This window comes from Candidozyma duobushaemuli (genome assembly GCF_002926085.2).
Source record: "Candidozyma duobushaemuli strain B09383 chromosome Unknown C_B09383, whole genome shotgun sequence".
Lineage (NCBI taxonomy): Eukaryota > Fungi > Ascomycota > Pichiomycetes > Serinales > Metschnikowiaceae > Candidozyma > Candidozyma duobushaemuli.
The window spans coordinates 61,147-79,283 of NW_020289897.1; the positions used below are offsets into that span (position 1 = coordinate 61,147).

At 48.6% G+C, this 18,137-nt stretch overlaps 7 protein-coding genes across 7 annotated transcripts; 4 read left to right on the plus strand and 3 right to left on the minus strand. All coding sequences in view use genetic code 12, as the record gives it.

The window, feature by feature from the left end:
• Window positions 1-712: 712 nt before the first annotated feature.
• Window positions 713-1,826, plus strand: CXQ87_002910 (uncharacterized protein; the record flags this gene model as incomplete). Its single annotated transcript, XM_025481400.1, has 2 exons — window positions 713-891; window positions 974-1,826. 2 exons carry the CDS (start codon window positions 713-715, stop codon window positions 1,824-1,826), a joined length of 1,032 nt encoding a protein of 343 aa, XP_025336018.1.
• Window positions 1,827-2,173: 347 nt separating this feature from the next.
• Window positions 2,174-4,540, plus strand: CXQ87_002911 (uncharacterized protein; the record flags this gene model as incomplete). Its single annotated transcript, XM_025481401.1, has 1 exon — window positions 2,174-4,540. One exon carries the CDS (start codon window positions 2,174-2,176, stop codon window positions 4,538-4,540), a length of 2,367 nt encoding a protein of 788 aa, XP_025336019.1.
• Window positions 4,541-4,630: 90 nt separating this feature from the next.
• Window positions 4,631-8,458, minus strand: CXQ87_002912 (chromatin-remodeling ATPase; the record flags this gene model as incomplete). The annotated part of the gene is made up of 1 exon (XM_025481402.1): window positions 4,631-8,458. The coding sequence occupies one exon, from the start codon at window positions 8,456-8,458 to the stop codon at window positions 4,631-4,633; it is 3,828 nt and encodes a 1,275-aa protein (XP_025336020.1).
• An 898-nt stretch (window positions 8,459-9,356) lies between these two features.
• CXQ87_002913 (uncharacterized protein) lies at window positions 9,357-9,683 on the plus strand (the record flags this gene model as incomplete). Its single annotated transcript, XM_025481403.1, has 1 exon — window positions 9,357-9,683. The coding sequence occupies one exon, from the start codon at window positions 9,357-9,359 to the stop codon at window positions 9,681-9,683; it is 327 nt and encodes a 108-aa protein (XP_025336021.1).
• Window positions 9,684-11,643: 1,960 nt separating this feature from the next.
• RPS3 (40S ribosomal protein uS3) lies at window positions 11,644-12,387 on the minus strand (the record flags this gene model as incomplete). The annotated part of the gene is made up of 1 exon (XM_025481404.1): window positions 11,644-12,387. The coding sequence occupies one exon, from the start codon at window positions 12,385-12,387 to the stop codon at window positions 11,644-11,646; it is 744 nt and encodes a 247-aa protein (XP_025336022.1).
• A 515-nt stretch (window positions 12,388-12,902) lies between these two features.
• Window positions 12,903-16,946, minus strand: ADE6 (phosphoribosylformylglycinamidine synthase; the record flags this gene model as incomplete). Its single annotated transcript, XM_025481405.1, has 1 exon — window positions 12,903-16,946. One exon carries the CDS (start codon window positions 16,944-16,946, stop codon window positions 12,903-12,905), a length of 4,044 nt encoding a protein of 1,347 aa, XP_025336023.1.
• A 677-nt stretch (window positions 16,947-17,623) lies between these two features.
• CXQ87_002916 (uncharacterized protein) lies at window positions 17,624-18,135 on the plus strand (the record flags this gene model as incomplete). The annotated part of the gene is made up of 2 exons (XM_025481406.1): window positions 17,624-17,845; window positions 17,926-18,135. 2 exons carry the CDS (start codon window positions 17,624-17,626, stop codon window positions 18,133-18,135), a joined length of 432 nt encoding a protein of 143 aa, XP_025336024.1.
• Between the last annotated feature and the right edge of the window lie 2 nt (window positions 18,136-18,137).

Below are 18,137 nucleotides of genomic sequence, written 5' to 3' on the forward strand. Positions count from 1 at the left end.
TGCCAGTTTCTAGACGCCAAGGCAACTTCCATACTCCTCAGCCTCAGGTCCTACACGAACAGCCCCGAAGTTATGTAGAGGTCTCGATGATTGTTACTTGCGGTGAAGTCCGATCACGAGCAGAACACCACCTAGCAACGGGGCCAAAACTCTCTGTTTTCTGTAAAAATTCCAAACCTCGAGAACACATTTTCAGCCTCATCCAACTGGCCGGCCTGCTGCTGAAAAATTCCAAAATCATGCCTTGTCGCCCGGCTTCAGCTCCCCGTCTTGACCAATGAGGCTCCACATAACGCCCAGACAAATAGCCAGCGTCGTGAAGCAACGAATTGCAAAATAGCCGGGGATCCTGCTTTTTTCACCAAAATCCACCCGCCACTTTCCCATTTTTTTTCCAATCCTTTTCTCCTGTTCTTCTTCTTCACTTCACTTGCAGCCGCTGCAGCCGTGTACGCAAGCGAATCTGCCCTGCCTAATCGCTACCCTATCCTGTCGACTGTGCGGGTTGGACCCATTATCTGAGACAAAAAAAAAAAAAAAAAAAAAAAAAGAACCGTATCAGAGAAGAACTACTCGAGAGCAGAAGCAGAGCCAGAGGGCAGACGTAATTTATCCACAACAGCAAAATACGCCACCGACCGTCTTGAAAATAAAGTCGTGCTGACTACCCCCTCTCCCTCATTAGCCTAGTCCGCTTCAGACTCACTCCACCATGGACTCGTTCGATTTCTCCAGGGGAAACGAGTCCCCACAAGAAACCTTCTTTGCCATGCTTCACCAGTACTTGGTCCAGCTGGGCTGCAGCCAGAGCGCCTCGATGCTTGTCGAAGAAGCCAAGATCCACTTCAACAGCGAGGGCGCCTTCAACGATGCATACTTGTACGAGTGGTGGTGCCTACTATGGAGCATCCACAACTCGCTGAAGAGCCCGCCTTCGCTGATGCCGCCGCCCATGCCGCCGAACCGCTTTGAGTCAGACTGCCCAAATTCCGCCCTCTGCTCCTCAGCAACAGCCCCAGTATGGCCAGATGTTAATGCAAACGCCAGGAGCAACGCCACAAACAACCGCAAAGGCCAAACCGAAAAAGATCGAACGCAAGACTCCGAAGAATGCCCCTCCTCTGGCCCCGGTGGGTGCTCCTACCCCAGGTGGTGCACCGGGCTCTCAAGCTGGCCTGGAGAGTCTGGCAATCATGGTGCCTGGACAAGTTCCGCTTACCGTTGGAAGAGGCCAGCCGCCGGCAAAGAGACATAATCTGGCCAGTATCGCCATGCAGCGGCCCCAGCTACAGCCCCAGCAGAGGGCAGCCGTTTCCCAGCAGCAGATGGCTCGAGCACCCCAGGCCCAGGCCCGAAATAACAGGAAACCCGTTGCACAGACGCCACAGAACAAGCCCCAGCAGGTCGGCCCCATACAGCAGAATCAGCAGACCCCCAGCCAGAGCCAGACCCAGCAGAACCCGCCAAGCCAGCAGAACCAGCCTAGCCAGCAGAACCAGCCCAATCAGCCGCCCGTGCAGCCGAACCAAGGAATGGGCATGCCCATGGGCGACAACTACATGCCTACTAATGTGCAACTGGTACCTCTGGCGCCGCCGCTGGCACCCAGCCTGGGCCCTAATTCAGGTCCTAACCTGAAACCGAACCTGGAACCCAACCTGACGAACTTTGCCCTGCAGCCGCCGCCCCTTATGCCCGGAATGAACGGCGACTCCCTCAACGGACAACCCGACGGACTCATGGACAATGAATTTGGCATGAACTTCTTGGGAGCAGACCTCAATATGGACCTCAATGGGTTCGACATGACCAGTATGCTTAAATAGTCTCACGAATATGTACATACAGAAGTGGCTGCTAGAAACCGCCTGATCTGTTTACATTCCCTTCCTACGCCTATCGTGCTAAATGCTCTCTTTAGGTGTTTCTGCCTCAGACCATTCTTGTGCGACCCCATGGGGGTTTTCACCTGCTTGTACAGAAATCGCATAATCAAAACACACATCGATCCGAGCCAAAAGACCTCACGCTCGTTAAAAAAATTATCCCTGTCTAACGGATCCCGGCTGCAGACGATAAACCTTATTCGATAGCGAGCCTTTTTCGAGAAAAATCTGTCCCTCATCCTCGGTTATCAACCCTTTCAGTCCATGAGCACAGTTCCTACCAGAACATGAACTTCGAGAAATTCGGCCTCGGCAAGTTGAACCTACTATCCAACTACCTGCCCGCAGAGGCCGACTGGGGTATCGAGGAGCCTATAGCTCCACCTCGGCCCAGGTTCAATTCGACATCTACATCCGAATACAGCCATCAGCAGCGGTACCGAGACTACTCTGTGAAAACTCCGTCTTTTGCAACTTCGTCGTATTGTGCCAGTGTTCGGAAGACGCTACCGTCAACGACAGCCAACTTCCACAAGTTCATCAAGAAGTACCTAAGTCTCGAGCACAAAGATACTGCAATCGTTGAGAGGTTCAAGTACAACTTGGTGGTGCTGAACCTCTTAGACGCCTCGATGGTGCTCTCAAAGAACGAACAGGCGCTTAATAATCTTGTCCAGATCCGCAATGAGGTCGACTCGACTTTGCATGTCAAGTTGGCCAAGGAGTTCTCGTTCGATGGCACCGTTTTGGAGATCACCAACAAACAGTACCGTCTTTCGTTCCCGCCCGCTTACAGCAGTCCACTCCTTTTGCTTAACATTCTTTCACTCATTATCTTTTTGTTGAAACAGAATTTCCACATCCGGTCTAATATTTCACATGCTGGCAGAATCACCATGTTCAAGATCTTACTCATTATGGCCACCAAGCTCGTCAAGTGCAAAAGAGCCAAAACCACGCTAACAGCATCCAGGAGCTTGCGTAGCCTAGATGACTTCATGATCTCCAACTGTAAGGTGAACAAGGCCTTGATCACCAGCATGATATCTTTGAAAGAGTTTGAGATGTTTGCCTTCATGAACAAGAGTTCCAACAACGACCTGACAACCAAATACTCCGATGAACTAAAAAACCACCTCAACATGCTTTTAAACTGTCTTTCGTTGAATATTCGTCACTCCGTCAGTACCTTGTTGCCTATGTGCAATGGCCAGCTTCTTGAGCAGTACTGTGAGATCAATAATATTCAGTTGGCCCATGTTTTCGAGGAAATCGTGGAAAACCCAGAAGAGCAGCTCACTTTGGAGAGTCTTAAAGAAAAGCTCAATGCTTTCAACAACCTTCGGCGCTTCTTCATCTGCCAGCTTCTTACCATCCACGATTCCCCTCTACGCAACTTCTTCATGCTCAAGCTTTACGACGCTTTTCACATCGACGATGCTGAGGTCTTCCAGCTTAATATATCCGAAAGACTCACCAAACTTGAGCACATTTTTGAGGAGCATACAAAAACTTTAGACCAGCTCCTCTCTTTAAACGAAAAATTCAAGGCATTGAGCAAGACTACCGCATCTACCGATTACGCAAACGATGATGTTCTCTCCAGGGGCAAGACCCCTGAACGCAGAGACGATGAGCTTTTTTTGATGGACTCTGAACTTAATCTTCGAAACTTGATCAACAAGTTGACCAACGTCACAACGAGTTTGCTGTACTTCAAGAAGTACAGTCAGGCAATCGCAGAAGTCAACGATTCAGAAGAGTATGACGAAAAGATGTCTATATTTGCACTGTTTCAAAGTGAGCTTCGAGGTTGTATCGATCTATACAATGTCTGCAGAAGTGACTACGAAGGTGAATTTAATCGCAAGTTCAGACCACAATCACAAACATCGAGTACCTCAACATCGCAACGCAACTCGTTGAACAGCAATGAACATTTTAATCCAAAGGCTTTCCAAACGGGCTCATCAGACTCTATGAAGAAGCGGTATTCCATACCGTCCAACGGAGACTTGAACCGCATTGATAGCAAATCAGTCTCCTCGAAGAATGGCTCTCTGGAAAAGAGGTATAAACGACTCTCTACTGGATTGCAGCTAGGACTACTCACAGTACTCGAAGAGCCAAACAACAAGGATAGCAGCTCAATGCAATCTCCAAGGGAACTGAGGGGGGACCTTCTGTCCCACGGAGATGGTACCGGAGCCACCTCGCCGCCCGCAAATTATGAAGCATTCAATCAAGCAGCTTTGGACGCTCTCACCCGACGAAGAAGTGTTCGACAGTCCATTGGGAGGTTTTCTGTGAACTCTCTCAACTCGAACATATCGGGCATCACAGATTTAATTGCATCTACAACCGGTGACGAAGATGAAGGGGAGATATCGAAAACGAGTCTACTCAGTGGCCCGGTGCCACTGGGGATATCAAAGGAAGAACTAAAGAAGAAACTAGAAGAGAGTTTTACAAGAATCTACAGCTTGGAAAACGAGAACAATGAGCTCAAGCATATGGGGCTGCTAGACGCTCCTGGTGAGCTGAAAGAAAGCGATGAATTTCTAGACCTGGGTACACGATCGAACCGAACGGTGGACCCGTCTTTCATGGCTGATTTGGAGAAAACGCTAAATCTGAACACCCCTACTAATTAACACACCAATTATATACGAGTTAACTCATCTTATGACATAATACATTAATTTATTCATGACTCCATTTTGTAAATCTAATGAAGTGTAGCCTTACACCTGTGTTTGTGGTGTGATCGTTCCCGAGAACAGGCCCTCTCCCTCGTGATACATGGCCTCGAGGGTTTTACTCATGGGTTCCACTGAAGGTGTTGAATCGCCAGTATTCGAACTTGTACCTCCAGCGGTGGAATTGGAAGTCGGCGTGTCGTTAGAATTGTCATCGTCACCCAAGAGAAGGAATGCAACGTCCTTCTTCTTGTTGGCAGCATCTTCCTTCTTCTTACCAACCGAAGCCTTTCCTTCCATGACAACCTGTTGCACTTGCTCTTTTTGTTTGGCACGGTCTCTCATTCTCTCTTCGATAGTGTTCTTGGTCAAAAGTCTATAAACCGTCACCTGCTTCGTTTGACCAAGTCTATGTGCTCTGTCCATGGCCTGAGAGTCGATTGTAGGATTCCAGTCAGAGTCGTAGAACACGACAGTGTCTGCAGCAGTCAAGTTGATACCCAAACCACCTGCTCTGGTAGAAAGCAAAAAGACAAAAATCTCGGGCTTAGTCTGCCAGTCGTGCACCAAGTCTCTTCTGTCTTCCAATTTAGACGATCCATCTAATCTAATGTAGTTGTGCTGTCTAAACGTCAAGTATTCCTCCATAAGGTCCATCATTTTGGTCATTTGGAAATAGATTAACACTCTGTGGTCGTTATTTTTGAGATTGTCAAGCAAATTGTCAAGCATAGACAACTTACCAGACTCGGTAATGAATCTATTCATTGAAGGCATGCGAATGTTGGAGTAGTCGATGAACTTGTTCACCGGTTCAGGTAACATGTTGGATTTAGGGTATTCTGGAACAGGCACCTTCTTCTTAATTAGTTCAAGCTCGTCGTTGAGTGACATTGGGTTAAGACTAGAGCGGATCTTCTTGTCGAACAAAATGTCCGACTTTCTGTGACTAAATGACATGTTGCTGCAATTCAATTCAACGGGCACTGCAGCGGCGATTGGATCGGCAGCTGGCTCGAGAACATTGATGTACATATCCTCATACACTTTTTTCTTGACTGAATAAAGGTCCTTGAGGTGAACGGAATTGCTGATGTCACAGAGCTTATCATTTTGTTCTCTGATAAGAAGTTTTCTGTTTGTGGGAATGTACCCATCTTCGTCATATGCATAACTGAACCTGTTCGTCTTTTCGTAGTTGTCATCGTTATAGCTTGACCTCGAAATGGCTCTTCCGATAACATCCTCCTTGTTCATTTGGTAAAACTCCTGAGGTGAAGTGTCGGTAAACTTCAAAAAGCTGAAGTTATCCAACTCGTCGTCCTTAACGTTATTGGGGCTGTAGATATTGAACATTTCGTAGATCTTGCGCTTCGAACCAAGATCGTTCTTTTCGTTTGGTGAAAGCATCTCTTGGTAAACGAGCTTTGGAAGATCGTAGTTGATCAAGTTTCGAGATGTGTATGCTAATTCCAAATCGGTCTCACGAAGGAAGGAAGATGTTTCGGCGAAAGACCCAAAAGAGAAGCTCGACTTCACGTCGGCTCTCTCAAAAAGATCAGGGTGGTTGCAAACTTTTCTAAACTGCATGACCAAGTTCATCAACGACTGCGTGCTTTCGTCGTTGCTGTTGGAAGCGTCAAGCAAGTCCATGATAGAAATCTGTGACTTCAACATCTGGTAGTATTTCTGTTGTCTGTTGGTCAAGTCACAGAAAAGGTCAATCTCGACCTTGTCACCTAACTCGCTTTGAACATTCTTCTTCACACGTCTCAACATGAAAGGTTTGAGAATAACGTGCAAACGCTTGAGCTGTTGTTCGTTAAGCTGGGTATTGGATTGGGCGTGGCTCTCGATATCTTTGGAGAACCAGTCGCTGAACTCATCGTGGGAGTCGAACAACGACGGCATGATGAAATGTAATAAGGCCCAAAGCTCTTGCATGGAGTTTTGGATAGGCGTACCGGTCAAAAGCAAACGGTTACGACAGGAGAAACTCAACAACGACTTCCATCTCGAGGATGAAGAGGACTTGATGGCCTGGGCCTCATCCAAAATCATGTACTGCCACTTCATTTTCTGGAAGTAGGGCGCATCAGCAACAACCAATTGGTAGGATGTCACAAGAACGTGGAAAGGAGCATCCTTATCGTAACGCACGCTCTTTCTGTCCCAGAACTTTCTCAAGACCTTACGGTCCTTGGCACTGCCCCAGTATGGCAACACCTTGAAGCCAGGCACAAACTTGGTGATTTCCTGTTGCCAGTTGTGCAATGTGGAGGCTGGTGTCACCACAAGGTAGGGACCCCAGATGTTGTGAGTTTCAGCAAGATAAGCAAGCACCGAGATACTCTGCACTGTCTTACCAAGACCCATCTCGTCAGCCAAAATACCGTTGATACCCTGCTCGTACAAGTTGGCCAACCAGTTGAGACCCTTGACCTGGTACTCCTTCAAGGTGCACTTCAACATGTCAGGCTGGGTGATGCTCATGTCACCAATCAAGGTAGGGTTCTGGAAGTTCATTTCCTCGCCATTGGTGTCAGGGTTACGGAACTCGTCGTCGTCGAAAGCCTGGGCACGCAGTTTGGCCACGTCCAAGGCGCTTTGGGCATTTGCAGCAGCAGCTCTGTGCAATGCATCCTCGTCATCCTGGTCGAAGTCAAGCAGACGGAAGTCAGCAGTCTCGCCCTTGACGCCGTGGTACTTGTCCCAGTCTCTCTGGTTCTCGTCCTTATGCAAGTTGGGGTCAGCATCAGTGCCCTCTATCTCGTCAGTCTTGATCTTCTTGCCAATAAAGTGCGAGTACAACTCGGTCTGGGTGATCAAGAAGTCCAACTTACGGGACTGGCGCTTGGCCTCACGCTCCTCTTCCTCCTTCTTGGCCTTGTCGACCAACTCCTTCTCCTCCTTCTTCCGGCGGTCTCTCTCCAAACGGTCGTTGCGCTTCCAGAAGTTGAACATCTCACGCATGGCTCTCCTGGCCTTCGACGTCAAGTCCTTCTGGTTCTTGTTGTTCTTGAGCTGCCAACGCTTGGCCTCACGGGCGGCCAAGATGGCTGTTTTCTTGAGATTGATGAGTTTGGCCTGGTTCAGCTGCTGCATCAACCGCAGCACCTTGGGTCCGTCTTTCCTCGACAAGTCCTTCCAGATGGCCACAAACGTATTGTCGTACTGTTTCGTCACCAGCTTGAGCTCCTTGGACTTTTGTGGCAGCAGTCTGTCGTCGTCGGGGCCCTGGGACGGCGTTTTGTCGGGATCGTCCTTCATTGACTGTCTGATCCGCTGGCGGCCGTTCTCCTTGGATTCACGGCCCTTGGGTCTATCGTCGTCGAGCTTTCGGCGCTTTTCCAGCAGCGTGTCGTCGCTGGCACGCTTCTTTTTCGGCTGCTCCTTCAATTCGGGCTCCGGCGTCACCACACTCGAAAACCGTGCTGCGTTGGTCTCCAACGCCTTTTGTCTGGCGACCCTAGCCTCTTCGTTAGTGCCCACCCTGGTGGATCCATACGCTGACGAAGGCACCTCGGGAGTATCGGGCCCAACAAGCAACGCCTCGGTGGTCATGCGGTTGGCGTAGCCATTCTTGTAATCACCGGTCCTCTTCAAGAGCGCCTGCAACCGGCGTCTTTCGTCAAGAAGCGTATGTTCTCTCAGCGAGTAGACCAAGGCCTCGTCTAGCGTGGTCAAGGCGTTGGCGTTGGCTTCAAAGCGGGTCAAGTACTCAGAGTCTGCTGCCGGAAGGGAGTCGTGGCGACCATTTCTCGATCCGTTTCTCGTATGGATGGTGACGTTCATCTGCTGCTGGGTCGGCGCCAGCGCCAACAGCAGTACCGGCGGCGGGGTGTTATCCAGAAGAATCAGCAGGAGGTTCATGGTGGGGTGCCGATGTGGGATGTTTTTTTTGTGGCAGCGAAATTTTTTTTTCTGCCCTGTCGTGAATGTGAGCTTCCCGCCTTGTTGCGGCTTCCTGGCCGCGAGGAGGAGGATCCTATTGGGGCTGAAACAAGGGCCCTTTTTGGCTATTGTGGGGTGCCGTGCTGAGATTTTATGCAATTCCTTGCGAACTTCACTTGGTGATGGGGGATTTTTGGAATTATTCGTTGTTGCTGTGTTGCGCTGCTGGACCCTGTTCCTCGTGGTCTCACCACTCGGTGAGGTCCAGTGAGAGTCACCGGATCAGGTTTCGAAATGGCCTGAGAATTTCAAACAATTTATATTCTGAAGGGCCCCTTCACCGTTTTTGACTTCTTTGACGACCCCTGTTGGCTGCTCCGCACGTGATGCGGTGCCGAAGCTTATTGGTGGTGGTGAGCTCCCGCTGGTGGTAGCAGAGTGGTGATAACGAAAACGAAAACCGCAGAAAAAAAAGAGGCGTTTTCTACAAACATCAAATTCCGTCTCGTCTACTTTGGTTACTTTTTTTGTTAGGGCGCCGCCCTCAGACTCTACGGGGTCTGGCAGATAGGGCCACTGGCCAAGAGGTATGAGGAGTCGGCGAGCCAGGGTGGATCGGCTCGCATCCAGATGGTGGGTCACGTGACGCGCTGTTAACCAACCGCTTGATCCGGTGCCCCCCATAGCTCCCAATCTGGCTTGCGCATGCCTTAGAGTACCCAATGCTGATATCCGATCCTTCAAAATGTGAATCTTGATGAAAAACCTTCGCCCACCGGTTTCCGTGAATTCGCTCCCAATTCGGACATGGTCACGTGACAGATCACCGAATCACCCTATTTCTAATCCCTCCTCGTCTCCACCACCACAACTCAAAATGGAACACCCAGCTTTCACACTTTCCGGTTTGTGCTTTGTCGGCGGCGTCATGGGCTACGACCGTAAGGCATCCGTGCCTTCCTTGGCCGCCGGCATCACTTTCGGCGCCATTTACGCCGGCGCCGGCTACTTGTTGAAGAACAACAGAGACTGGGGTTTGGAAATCGCCTTGGGCGCCTCCACCTTCTTGCTTGCCGCTGGAATTGGAAGATCCATCCCTACCCACTTCTCGAAACCCGTTCCCTTGGTGCTTTTGGGTTTGGGTGCGGTTCTGACCGCCTACTATGCCAAGAAGTACAATGAGTTCTACCCCATTTGGAATTGAGCATTATGTAAATACAAAGACTTTTCGAGAGATTTGATGTAGCATTGCGTAGTAAGAGTTTGTCGATAGACGGCTTAGCGCTTAGGGTTGTGCCCCAGACGATGGTTACGGGCCAATGGAAGCGAAAGTCAGATTGGACAAAATTAGGTTTCCCGAGATGGCTTTAGCTGTTGCTTTGTGTGGCCATTCAAGTTAATCAAGTGCATCGAAGCTTCGAAATCTACGCCTTGGTCTCAGGTAGTTCATCAAGTATCGTTCATTGCGTTACATAATAAATAGTCGTTACTGAATTATCATCAAGAATCGTCGCCAAAAAGTCATCATAAATGCTCAAGCAAATTGTTTAGCTGAGCTCGATGACAGAGACAGATCTCTCTCTTCCCACAGAAGCATCAGTAATGGGACTAACAGCTCCAGATGGGCTGGCTGGGGCAGCCTTTGGAGAAGTAGGCGAAACGCCTGGGATGACAAATGGCTCAGAAACGTCGTTGGACAAGGAAAGGTAGGTTGGGGTGTACATTGGAAAAAAGTGATAGGAAATGAAGTATCCGGGGCCACTGTATTTATATCATTTCTGGACTTGCACTTCCGGGGAATCTGAGGGATGATGCATCTGGGGAACAAACTCCGAAGCTGTCGCACCGAGGTCCGTTGGCCCGAATGACGTCAGGGCGACTCACTCTAAATTGCCCTTGGAGCCATGAATTGCGCTTCAAATTGTACGGATGAAGTCATATTCGGATTATAGACAGAAAGGGGTCAAAAATTTGATGAATTGGCTTTATGGGCTCGTACCGAGCTTCGAATACAATTTATCCGAGCATTTTCATGCTCATCTCGCACGCGTATCAATGCATATCTAGTGGGCCCAGATAATACGTCAAGAGTCATCAAAATCTTGATTAAAAGGTGGGGCCACTGGATTCGTTTAGTATGGCTTGATTGGAACGGTTGGTAAAATTCCACACTAAACGAATCGAATTTGCCGATGGGATCGACGCTGTGATTATCATAAGGCGACAAAAATGTCGTCTCTCTGTTGCCGGTTGACCTCAGTAAAAGTCAGCAAGGAGCGCACCAATGGGCATAAAAATTACATCTTCGTGACCGCAAAATTCTGAATAATCCATTCACAACCTCAGATTTTGAAATTCCCCGGCCACCATCAAGTTTACTCGGGGTTGCTGAGGTAGCCACGACATTGTCGCAGGCTTTTCCTCGGAGTATGCGCCCGAACACTGCTTGTCATGCATAGCTCTCGGCCCACAGCCAGAGCGCTTATCAGTGGAACCACATTGGTTGCGGATAATTACAACCGAAACCGCGGGCGATGTTCTGTTTCTCTGTTCCAATAAAATTTCGATAATTTGACGTCAGCGAATTATCGTAAAAGGCAAATTTGAACAGAGGCTTGGAGGGAATGAGGCTTGGGGAGTTTGAGTAATACTTTTTCGATTCTAAAATTTGAGATGAAATGGGGTTTTTGAGAGAAAAGACTTGGCTGTGAATTGCCGTGTCAAGAGTTTATAGTGTTAGCGAGCGGTATGTCTCTTCTTACAAAACCATATTCGAATGGGGATTTGACGATGCAACGTATAGACCTTCTTCGGTTTCTCAGGAATTTGTGTTTTACTTCTTTTTTCGCAGCCATTTAAACTTTTTAGCTTTGGAGAGAGGCGGGGATGACATGGAAGTAGAAGGCATCACAGTGATCGGTAGTCGAACAAAATTCATCATATTTTCTTATTTTTGATTTAAAAAGCAACCTAGAGGACAAAGAGGATGGAGGAAAATTGAACTTTTCAGAACTGTTGTTGAGAAATGAATAGCTCGAAGTCTTCATCTTAGTCTACTCATGCTAACCAGCACAATTGATAGGACAATTTTTGTCGGAAATACTGTTCCTCAAAATCTCCAAACTACATCATTGAAAGGTAACGTGGTATGTATTAAGTTACACTTAGGCAGCAGCCTGAGGAGCAGCAGCCTCTGGAGCAGCCTCTGGGGCAGCCTCCTGCTTGTAGACCTTGACGGTAGGAGCAGCAGCAACCTCGTCCTCGTCCTTGTACTCAGCAATCTTAACAGCATCTGGCAAAGCCTTAGGACCGAATCTGTTCTTAGCTGGGTCTCTCATGATCTTGACCTTGATACCCAAGACACCCTGTCTCATCAAGACGTGTCTGATGGCAGAGTCAATGAAGTCCTTGGTTGGCTGACCAGAGTGGATCATGAAACCGTCAGCGTACTTCTGGGACTTGGCTCTGGCAGCTCTCAACTTACCAGAAATGACAACCTCAACACCCTTGGCACCGGCACCCATGGAGAATCTCAAGACACCGTAAGCGGCTCTTCTGATTGGCAAACCAGCCAACAACTTGGCCTTCAAAGCCTCAGCCTGGACAGCAGCAGAAAGAGCTCTCTCCTCGACTCTCTCGGCGTAGATGACAATACCCTCTGGGGAGAGCTTGAATCTCTTGACAATCATAGAAGTCAACTCGTGGATTCTTCTACCCTGCTCACCCAAGACACCCTGGGTGTTAGAGGCCTTGACGATAACCTCCAACTTGGTTGGGGTCTTTCTGACCTCAACACCAGCGTAACCCTGCTCGGCCAACTCTCTGGTGAAGAATTCGTTCAATTCAGCGTAGAAGACACCGTCAGCGACGAGCTTTCTCTTCTTGGACAAGATCTGTTGAGCAGACATTATTAGTTGTAGTTGGTATGGCTTTCTCAAAGTGAGACTGAAAAATTTTTTGTCTGTTACCGGACAGGGTTTTGGCCCGGTGCACGACCATGAAAGTTTTCGCAAACCACACACATGATACGAGTCACGTGATCACATTCCGGCTTTTACTATTGAATTCATTAGTACCTCTAAAGAGCTTTTGAAGAGTGGTAAGACAATTTTAATTTCACGAGTAGCTGAATTGAGGTGGTGTTTATGCATATTGTATTTTGATCATTCAGATTTTGCTGGAAAGGGCCACTTTCTCAGTGGCTGCAAAACAGCAGTCAACTCGGTAGTACGCCTGGAGCCAATTATCCAAGATTAAAGACGAAGGTTCTTCAGAATCGACCCAGTACAAACATATCATATTTCAAACAAAGCATATTTCAAATAACCAAGGGCTTAAAAGAGAATTCGTTTCATAGACCTCCACAGTACCTACCCCACAGCTATCCTATAATGTGTATTCAATGTCTGTCTATCGTACAATTTCAAAACTTTTCTCCAACCCACTCTCTAGCGGACTTGAACAAACCAATCCATGGACCGTAGCCCTCCCACTCAGCATACTTCTCGGTAGGGTAGTAGGAGTTAGACTCCAATCTGGTGGTTCTCTCAGGATGAGGCATCATAGCCAACACTCTACCATTGGCATTGGAGATACCAGCGATACCCTCTGGAGAGCCGTTAGGGTTGAAGGGGTACGTCTTGGCAACACTACCGTAGTTGTCCACGTATCTGATCACAGACTGCTTGTCCTGGGTAAGGAAAGCCTCCTGTCTGGCCTGGTCCTCGAAAGAGGCTCTACCTTCACCGTGAGCAACGACAATTGGGAACTTGGAGCCCTTCAATTTTTGCAAGAAGATCGACTTGTTGTCCTGCGTCTCGTCAACCTCCACCATCACGTATCTGGCCTCGTACTGCTCACTGAGGTTTCTCTCGAAAGTAGGCCAGTGCTCGGTACCTGGGATCAACTCAGCAATTCTGCTCAAGAACTGACATCCGTTACAGGCACCAATGGCAAATGTGTCCTCTCTGTCGTTGAAGAATCTTCTGAATTCCTCTCTGGCCTTCTCATTGAACAACACAGACTTGGCCCATCCAGCGCCAGCACCGAGAACGTCACCGTAAGAGAAACCACCACAGGCAGCGATACCGGTAAAAGAGTCCAAGGACACCTTGCCGCTCAAGATATCCGACATGTGCACATCGTAGACATCGAAACCAGCTTGAGAGAAAGACCAGGCCATCTCTTGCTGAGAGTTCACACCCTGCTCTCTCAAAATAGCCACCTTAGGTTTCTTGTCGCCAGCAGCAATGTTGAAATCCTTGGGGTCAAAGGTCAATTGGTAGGACAAACCTGGGTCAGCATCGTCGCCGATAGCCTCGTACTCCTCGGTACTGGTCTCTGGGTTGTCTCTGAGCTTTTGGATGTGGTAAGAGGTGTTGCTCCACAACTTCTGCAAAGTGGCTCTGGTGTTTTCGTAGACAGTCTCGCCGTTGTGCTTGAAGGAGATGGTCTGCTCCTTGGTTGGCTTACCAATGACAGAGACGTACTTCTCCTCGACCTTGTTGTCACCCAAAACCTTGACGAATTTTTCAAGGTCAGCAGACTTGATCTGGAAAACAGCACCGAGCTCCTCGTTGAACAACTCGGTCAAGGCATCCTCATCAGAAGACAAGTTGACTTGAGCACCGCATCTGCCAGCAAAAGCCATCTCAGCAACAGTGGTCAACAAACCACCTTCGGATCTGTCGTGGTAAGCCAAGACATCAACATCCTGGTGCAAAGCAATCAAGGCATTCAAGAAACCCTTGAAAACTGCGTGAGAGTGGACAGTAGGAGCCTTGTCACCAACCTGCTTGTAAACCTGGGCCAAAGCCGAACCACCAAGAGCCTTCTTCACGTCCTTAGCCAAGTCGACCAAGACCAAAACGGTGTCTTCGTCAGCAACCTTGAGCTGTGGAGTCCAGGTCTTGGAAGTGTTAGAAGCTGGACCGAAAGCAGTGATGCACAAGGACAAAGGAGCAGTGATCTCCTTGTCGTCCCACTTCATCTTCATCGACATGGAGTCCTTACCGACTGGAATGGAAACACCCAATTCTGGGCACAAGTCCAAGCCGATAGCTTGAACAGCCTCATACAACTTGGCACCCTCACCATCGTGAGAAGCAGCAGACATCCAGTTAGCAGACAACTTGACTCTGTCAATGGCAGGAATATCAGCAGCAAAGACGTTGAGCAAAGACTCGGCAACAGCCATCTTGGCAGAAGCAGCGGCAGAAATCAAAGCCAAGGTTGGTTTTTCACCCATAGCCATGGCCTCACCAGTGACCAAAACAGAGTCACCAAGAGAGGTGGCAGTGACACCAACGTCAGCAACAGGAACCTGCCATGGACCGACCATCTGGTCACGGTCAACCAAGCCAGTGACAAATCTGTCACCGATGGTGATCAAGAAGTTTTTGGAGCCGACAGCGGGGAGTTGCAAAACGTTCTTGACAGACTCCTCAACAGACAAGCCGGAGGTTGCAAAAGGGCTCAATTGCAAGTCCTGGGTGGTGGCCACTCTGGACATCTTAGGGGGCTTGCCAAACAAAACAGACATTTCAAGGTCAATTGGGGTGGTGTTCAACAAAGAGTCGGTCAAGACCAATCTCTGTTCCTCGGTAGCCTGACCAACAACGGCATATGGAGCTCTCTCTCTTTCACAGATGCTCTTGAACAACTCCAAGTTCTCTGGAGCAACACCCATAACGTATCTCTCCTGAGACTCGTTACACCAGATCTCCATTGGAGACATACCGGGTTCAAGAGAAAGAATAGATCTCAACTCAAACTTGGCACCCAAGTCGTTGTCGTGCACCAACTCAGGCAAAGCATTGGACAAACCACCAGCACCAACATCGTGGATAGACTGGATAGGGTTGCCCTTAGCTCCGAGAGAAACACAAGCATCGATGACCTGCTGAGCTCTTCTTTGGATTTCAGGGTTACCTCTCTGGACAGAAGCGAAATCGAGCTCAGCAGAGCCTTCACCGGAAGAAACAGAAGAGGCAGCACCACCACCCAAACCAATCAACATACACTGGCCACCCAAAACAATAAGGTTGGCACCTGGGGTGATCTTGGTGTCCTTCAAGGCCAAGTCGGGTCTAATAGCACCCATACCACCAGCCAACATGATAGGCTTGTGGAAGCCTCTGAACTCGTTCTCTCCCTTGTGGTTCTTGACTTCGGTGGTCAAGGTTCTGAAGTAACCGTTGATGGCAGGTCTACCGAACTCGTTGTTGAAAGCAGCAGAACCAAGAGGAGCCTCCACCATGATATCCAAAGCAGAAGCAATGTGCTTGGGCTTACCAATGTCACGCTCCCAAGGCTGGGGCAAAGTAGGGATGTTCAAGTCAGAAACAGAGAAACCAGACAAACCGGCCTTGGACTTGGAACCACGACCAACAGCACCTTCATCTCTGATTTCACCACCAGAACCGGTAGCAGCACCAGGGAAGGGAGACACAGCGGTGGGGTGGTTGTGAGTCTCCACCTTCACCAAAGTGAAAACATTCTCCTTGATCGACTTCCACTCCTTGGTCTTGAAGTCTGGGGTGAAGAGGTAACCGTTAGGGCCCTCAAACACAGCAGCATTGTCAGAGTAGGCAGACACAGTGTACTGGGGGTTCTTGTTGTGGGTGTTTCTGATCATCTTGAACAACGACAAGTCCTTCTTGACGCCGTCAATGGTCCAGTCAGCATTGAAGATCTTGTGTCTGCAGTGTTCAGAGTTGACCTGAGCGAACATGAAAAGCTCCACATCGGTGGGGTCTCTGCCAATCACCTTGGTGAAAGCGTTGATCAAGTAGTCGATCTCACCCTTGTCAAGAGCCAAACCGAGGTCGGTGTTGGCCTTCACCAAGTTGTCTGGAGAAGAGGTGACGTCCACATGAACCAAAGGCTTAGGCTGGTGGTGGGCAAACAAATCGTCGTGCTTTGGAGCATTGTCGTTGATGTAGAGCTGCTGGGTCATTCTGTCGAAAACAGAAGTCAAGATCTCACCGCCACGGGTGTTCAAGGCACCCAACAAGTCGAAACCTTCAGTGGCAGAAATCAAGAGGGAGATGCCTCTCTCAATTCTCTCGATCTTGTCGCCCAAACCAACAATGTTGGCAATGTCAGTGGCTTTGGAAGACCATGGGGAGATGGTTCCCGGTCTGGGCAAAACTCTGACAAGCACATTGGACTCGTTCAATCCGGCAAAAGAGGTCTTATCGTCTCCAGACACAACGACCAACTTCTGCAAAGTCTCGTTGGCCTCAATGGACAAGTCAGCAGGGGAGTCGTAGGTCAACAAAATCTCTGTCAACTTGGTCTGCGCAGGCGTCAAGGGCTCCTTCAATGACACATAGTGGGTGTAAGCTGAAGAAACACTGGCGATGACGCCCTGCTGGTTCAAGTTCTTCTCCAACTCTTGCACCAAGTTGGAGACTCTGAATTTGGACAAGGCCTGAGGCCCTGGCAAGATGAGAAAATCGCTCATAGAAATTGGCCCTTTGGGTGTAAGGACGTAGCCTGAAGAGATCAGGAAGATGGGATCAGCTTGCAGTGCAGAGATGAGCCTTTGAAATTTGATATGTCGCGAAACGGAGTCATAGTTCTGAGGTGGTCCGTGGGTCAAAAAGTGGAGGGGAGATTGGAGAAGAAGATAATATAATGGTACTTGTTACTTTGATGCTTTGTTACAAAATCAGCATTTTGTATTTGTGGGACAAATTTCGTAACCGTTGTTATCGTGGTGCTTGACTCCTCTAATTAGTCTCTGTGCCTAATTAACGGCTAATGCGCACAGGGTATAAGATGAGGTTACTCACATTTGGATGTTTTTCCGAAATTCAATGAAATCAATGAACTTTTGTAGCCAGAACAAATGGTGTTATTTGACGAAAGCAGGAAAGAGGGCGGTTTTTTTAGTACATGTCTCTACCCTAGTCAGACAGACTGGAAGAGGTTCCAGACACATACCTTTTAAGCAATCTGTGATCTTTATTTAAGCTAATCTGTTCTAGTTCAATCACATAGCAAATTTTGAAGACCTAGTGTTTCTCCATTCACCCCAATTTCATCAAACTTGAAATTCTCCTCAGATTTTGCAACCGATGTGGTTCACCTCATCACTCCTGCAGAGGCATCATAAAGACTACAACCACTCTCTTCTTGATGGCTCAGGGTAATCTAAAGCTTAAGTCAAAGGCAAAGGCCAGAGTTACCAAGAAACAACAAAATCCCCGCTCTTCGGCTCCGAAGATCATCAAACCCAAGAAGGCATCTGCTAAACAAGCGTTCAAGCTCCTGAAGTCTCTTAGTGGTCTGGCTGGAACGGAAAAGTTGATTGCTAGTAGGGTCGGTCACTTGGAACTCATCAAGGGATCCAGAAGAGAAGTCGAGAAGGAAGAAAAGAAGAAGAAGGAGCAGGGGAAGAAATAATGTCGAAAGCGGAAGTTTTAAGTGCTATCCCTCAGTCTAAGTTGGCTGAGCAGGAAGAGCCTCAAGATTTAGGAAATGTCGAATGCAGAGGTTCAGTGAATATAGCTGATGTGAAGTCTCAAGATAAAGATTCACAGTATAAACAGACAACTGAGGTATTTGCTCAGGATCCCCGTGCTTTGGACCCCGACGCAGTGGCAGACGAAGCTAAGAGACTCAGGAAGTCCAAACGGAGACATGAATAGGT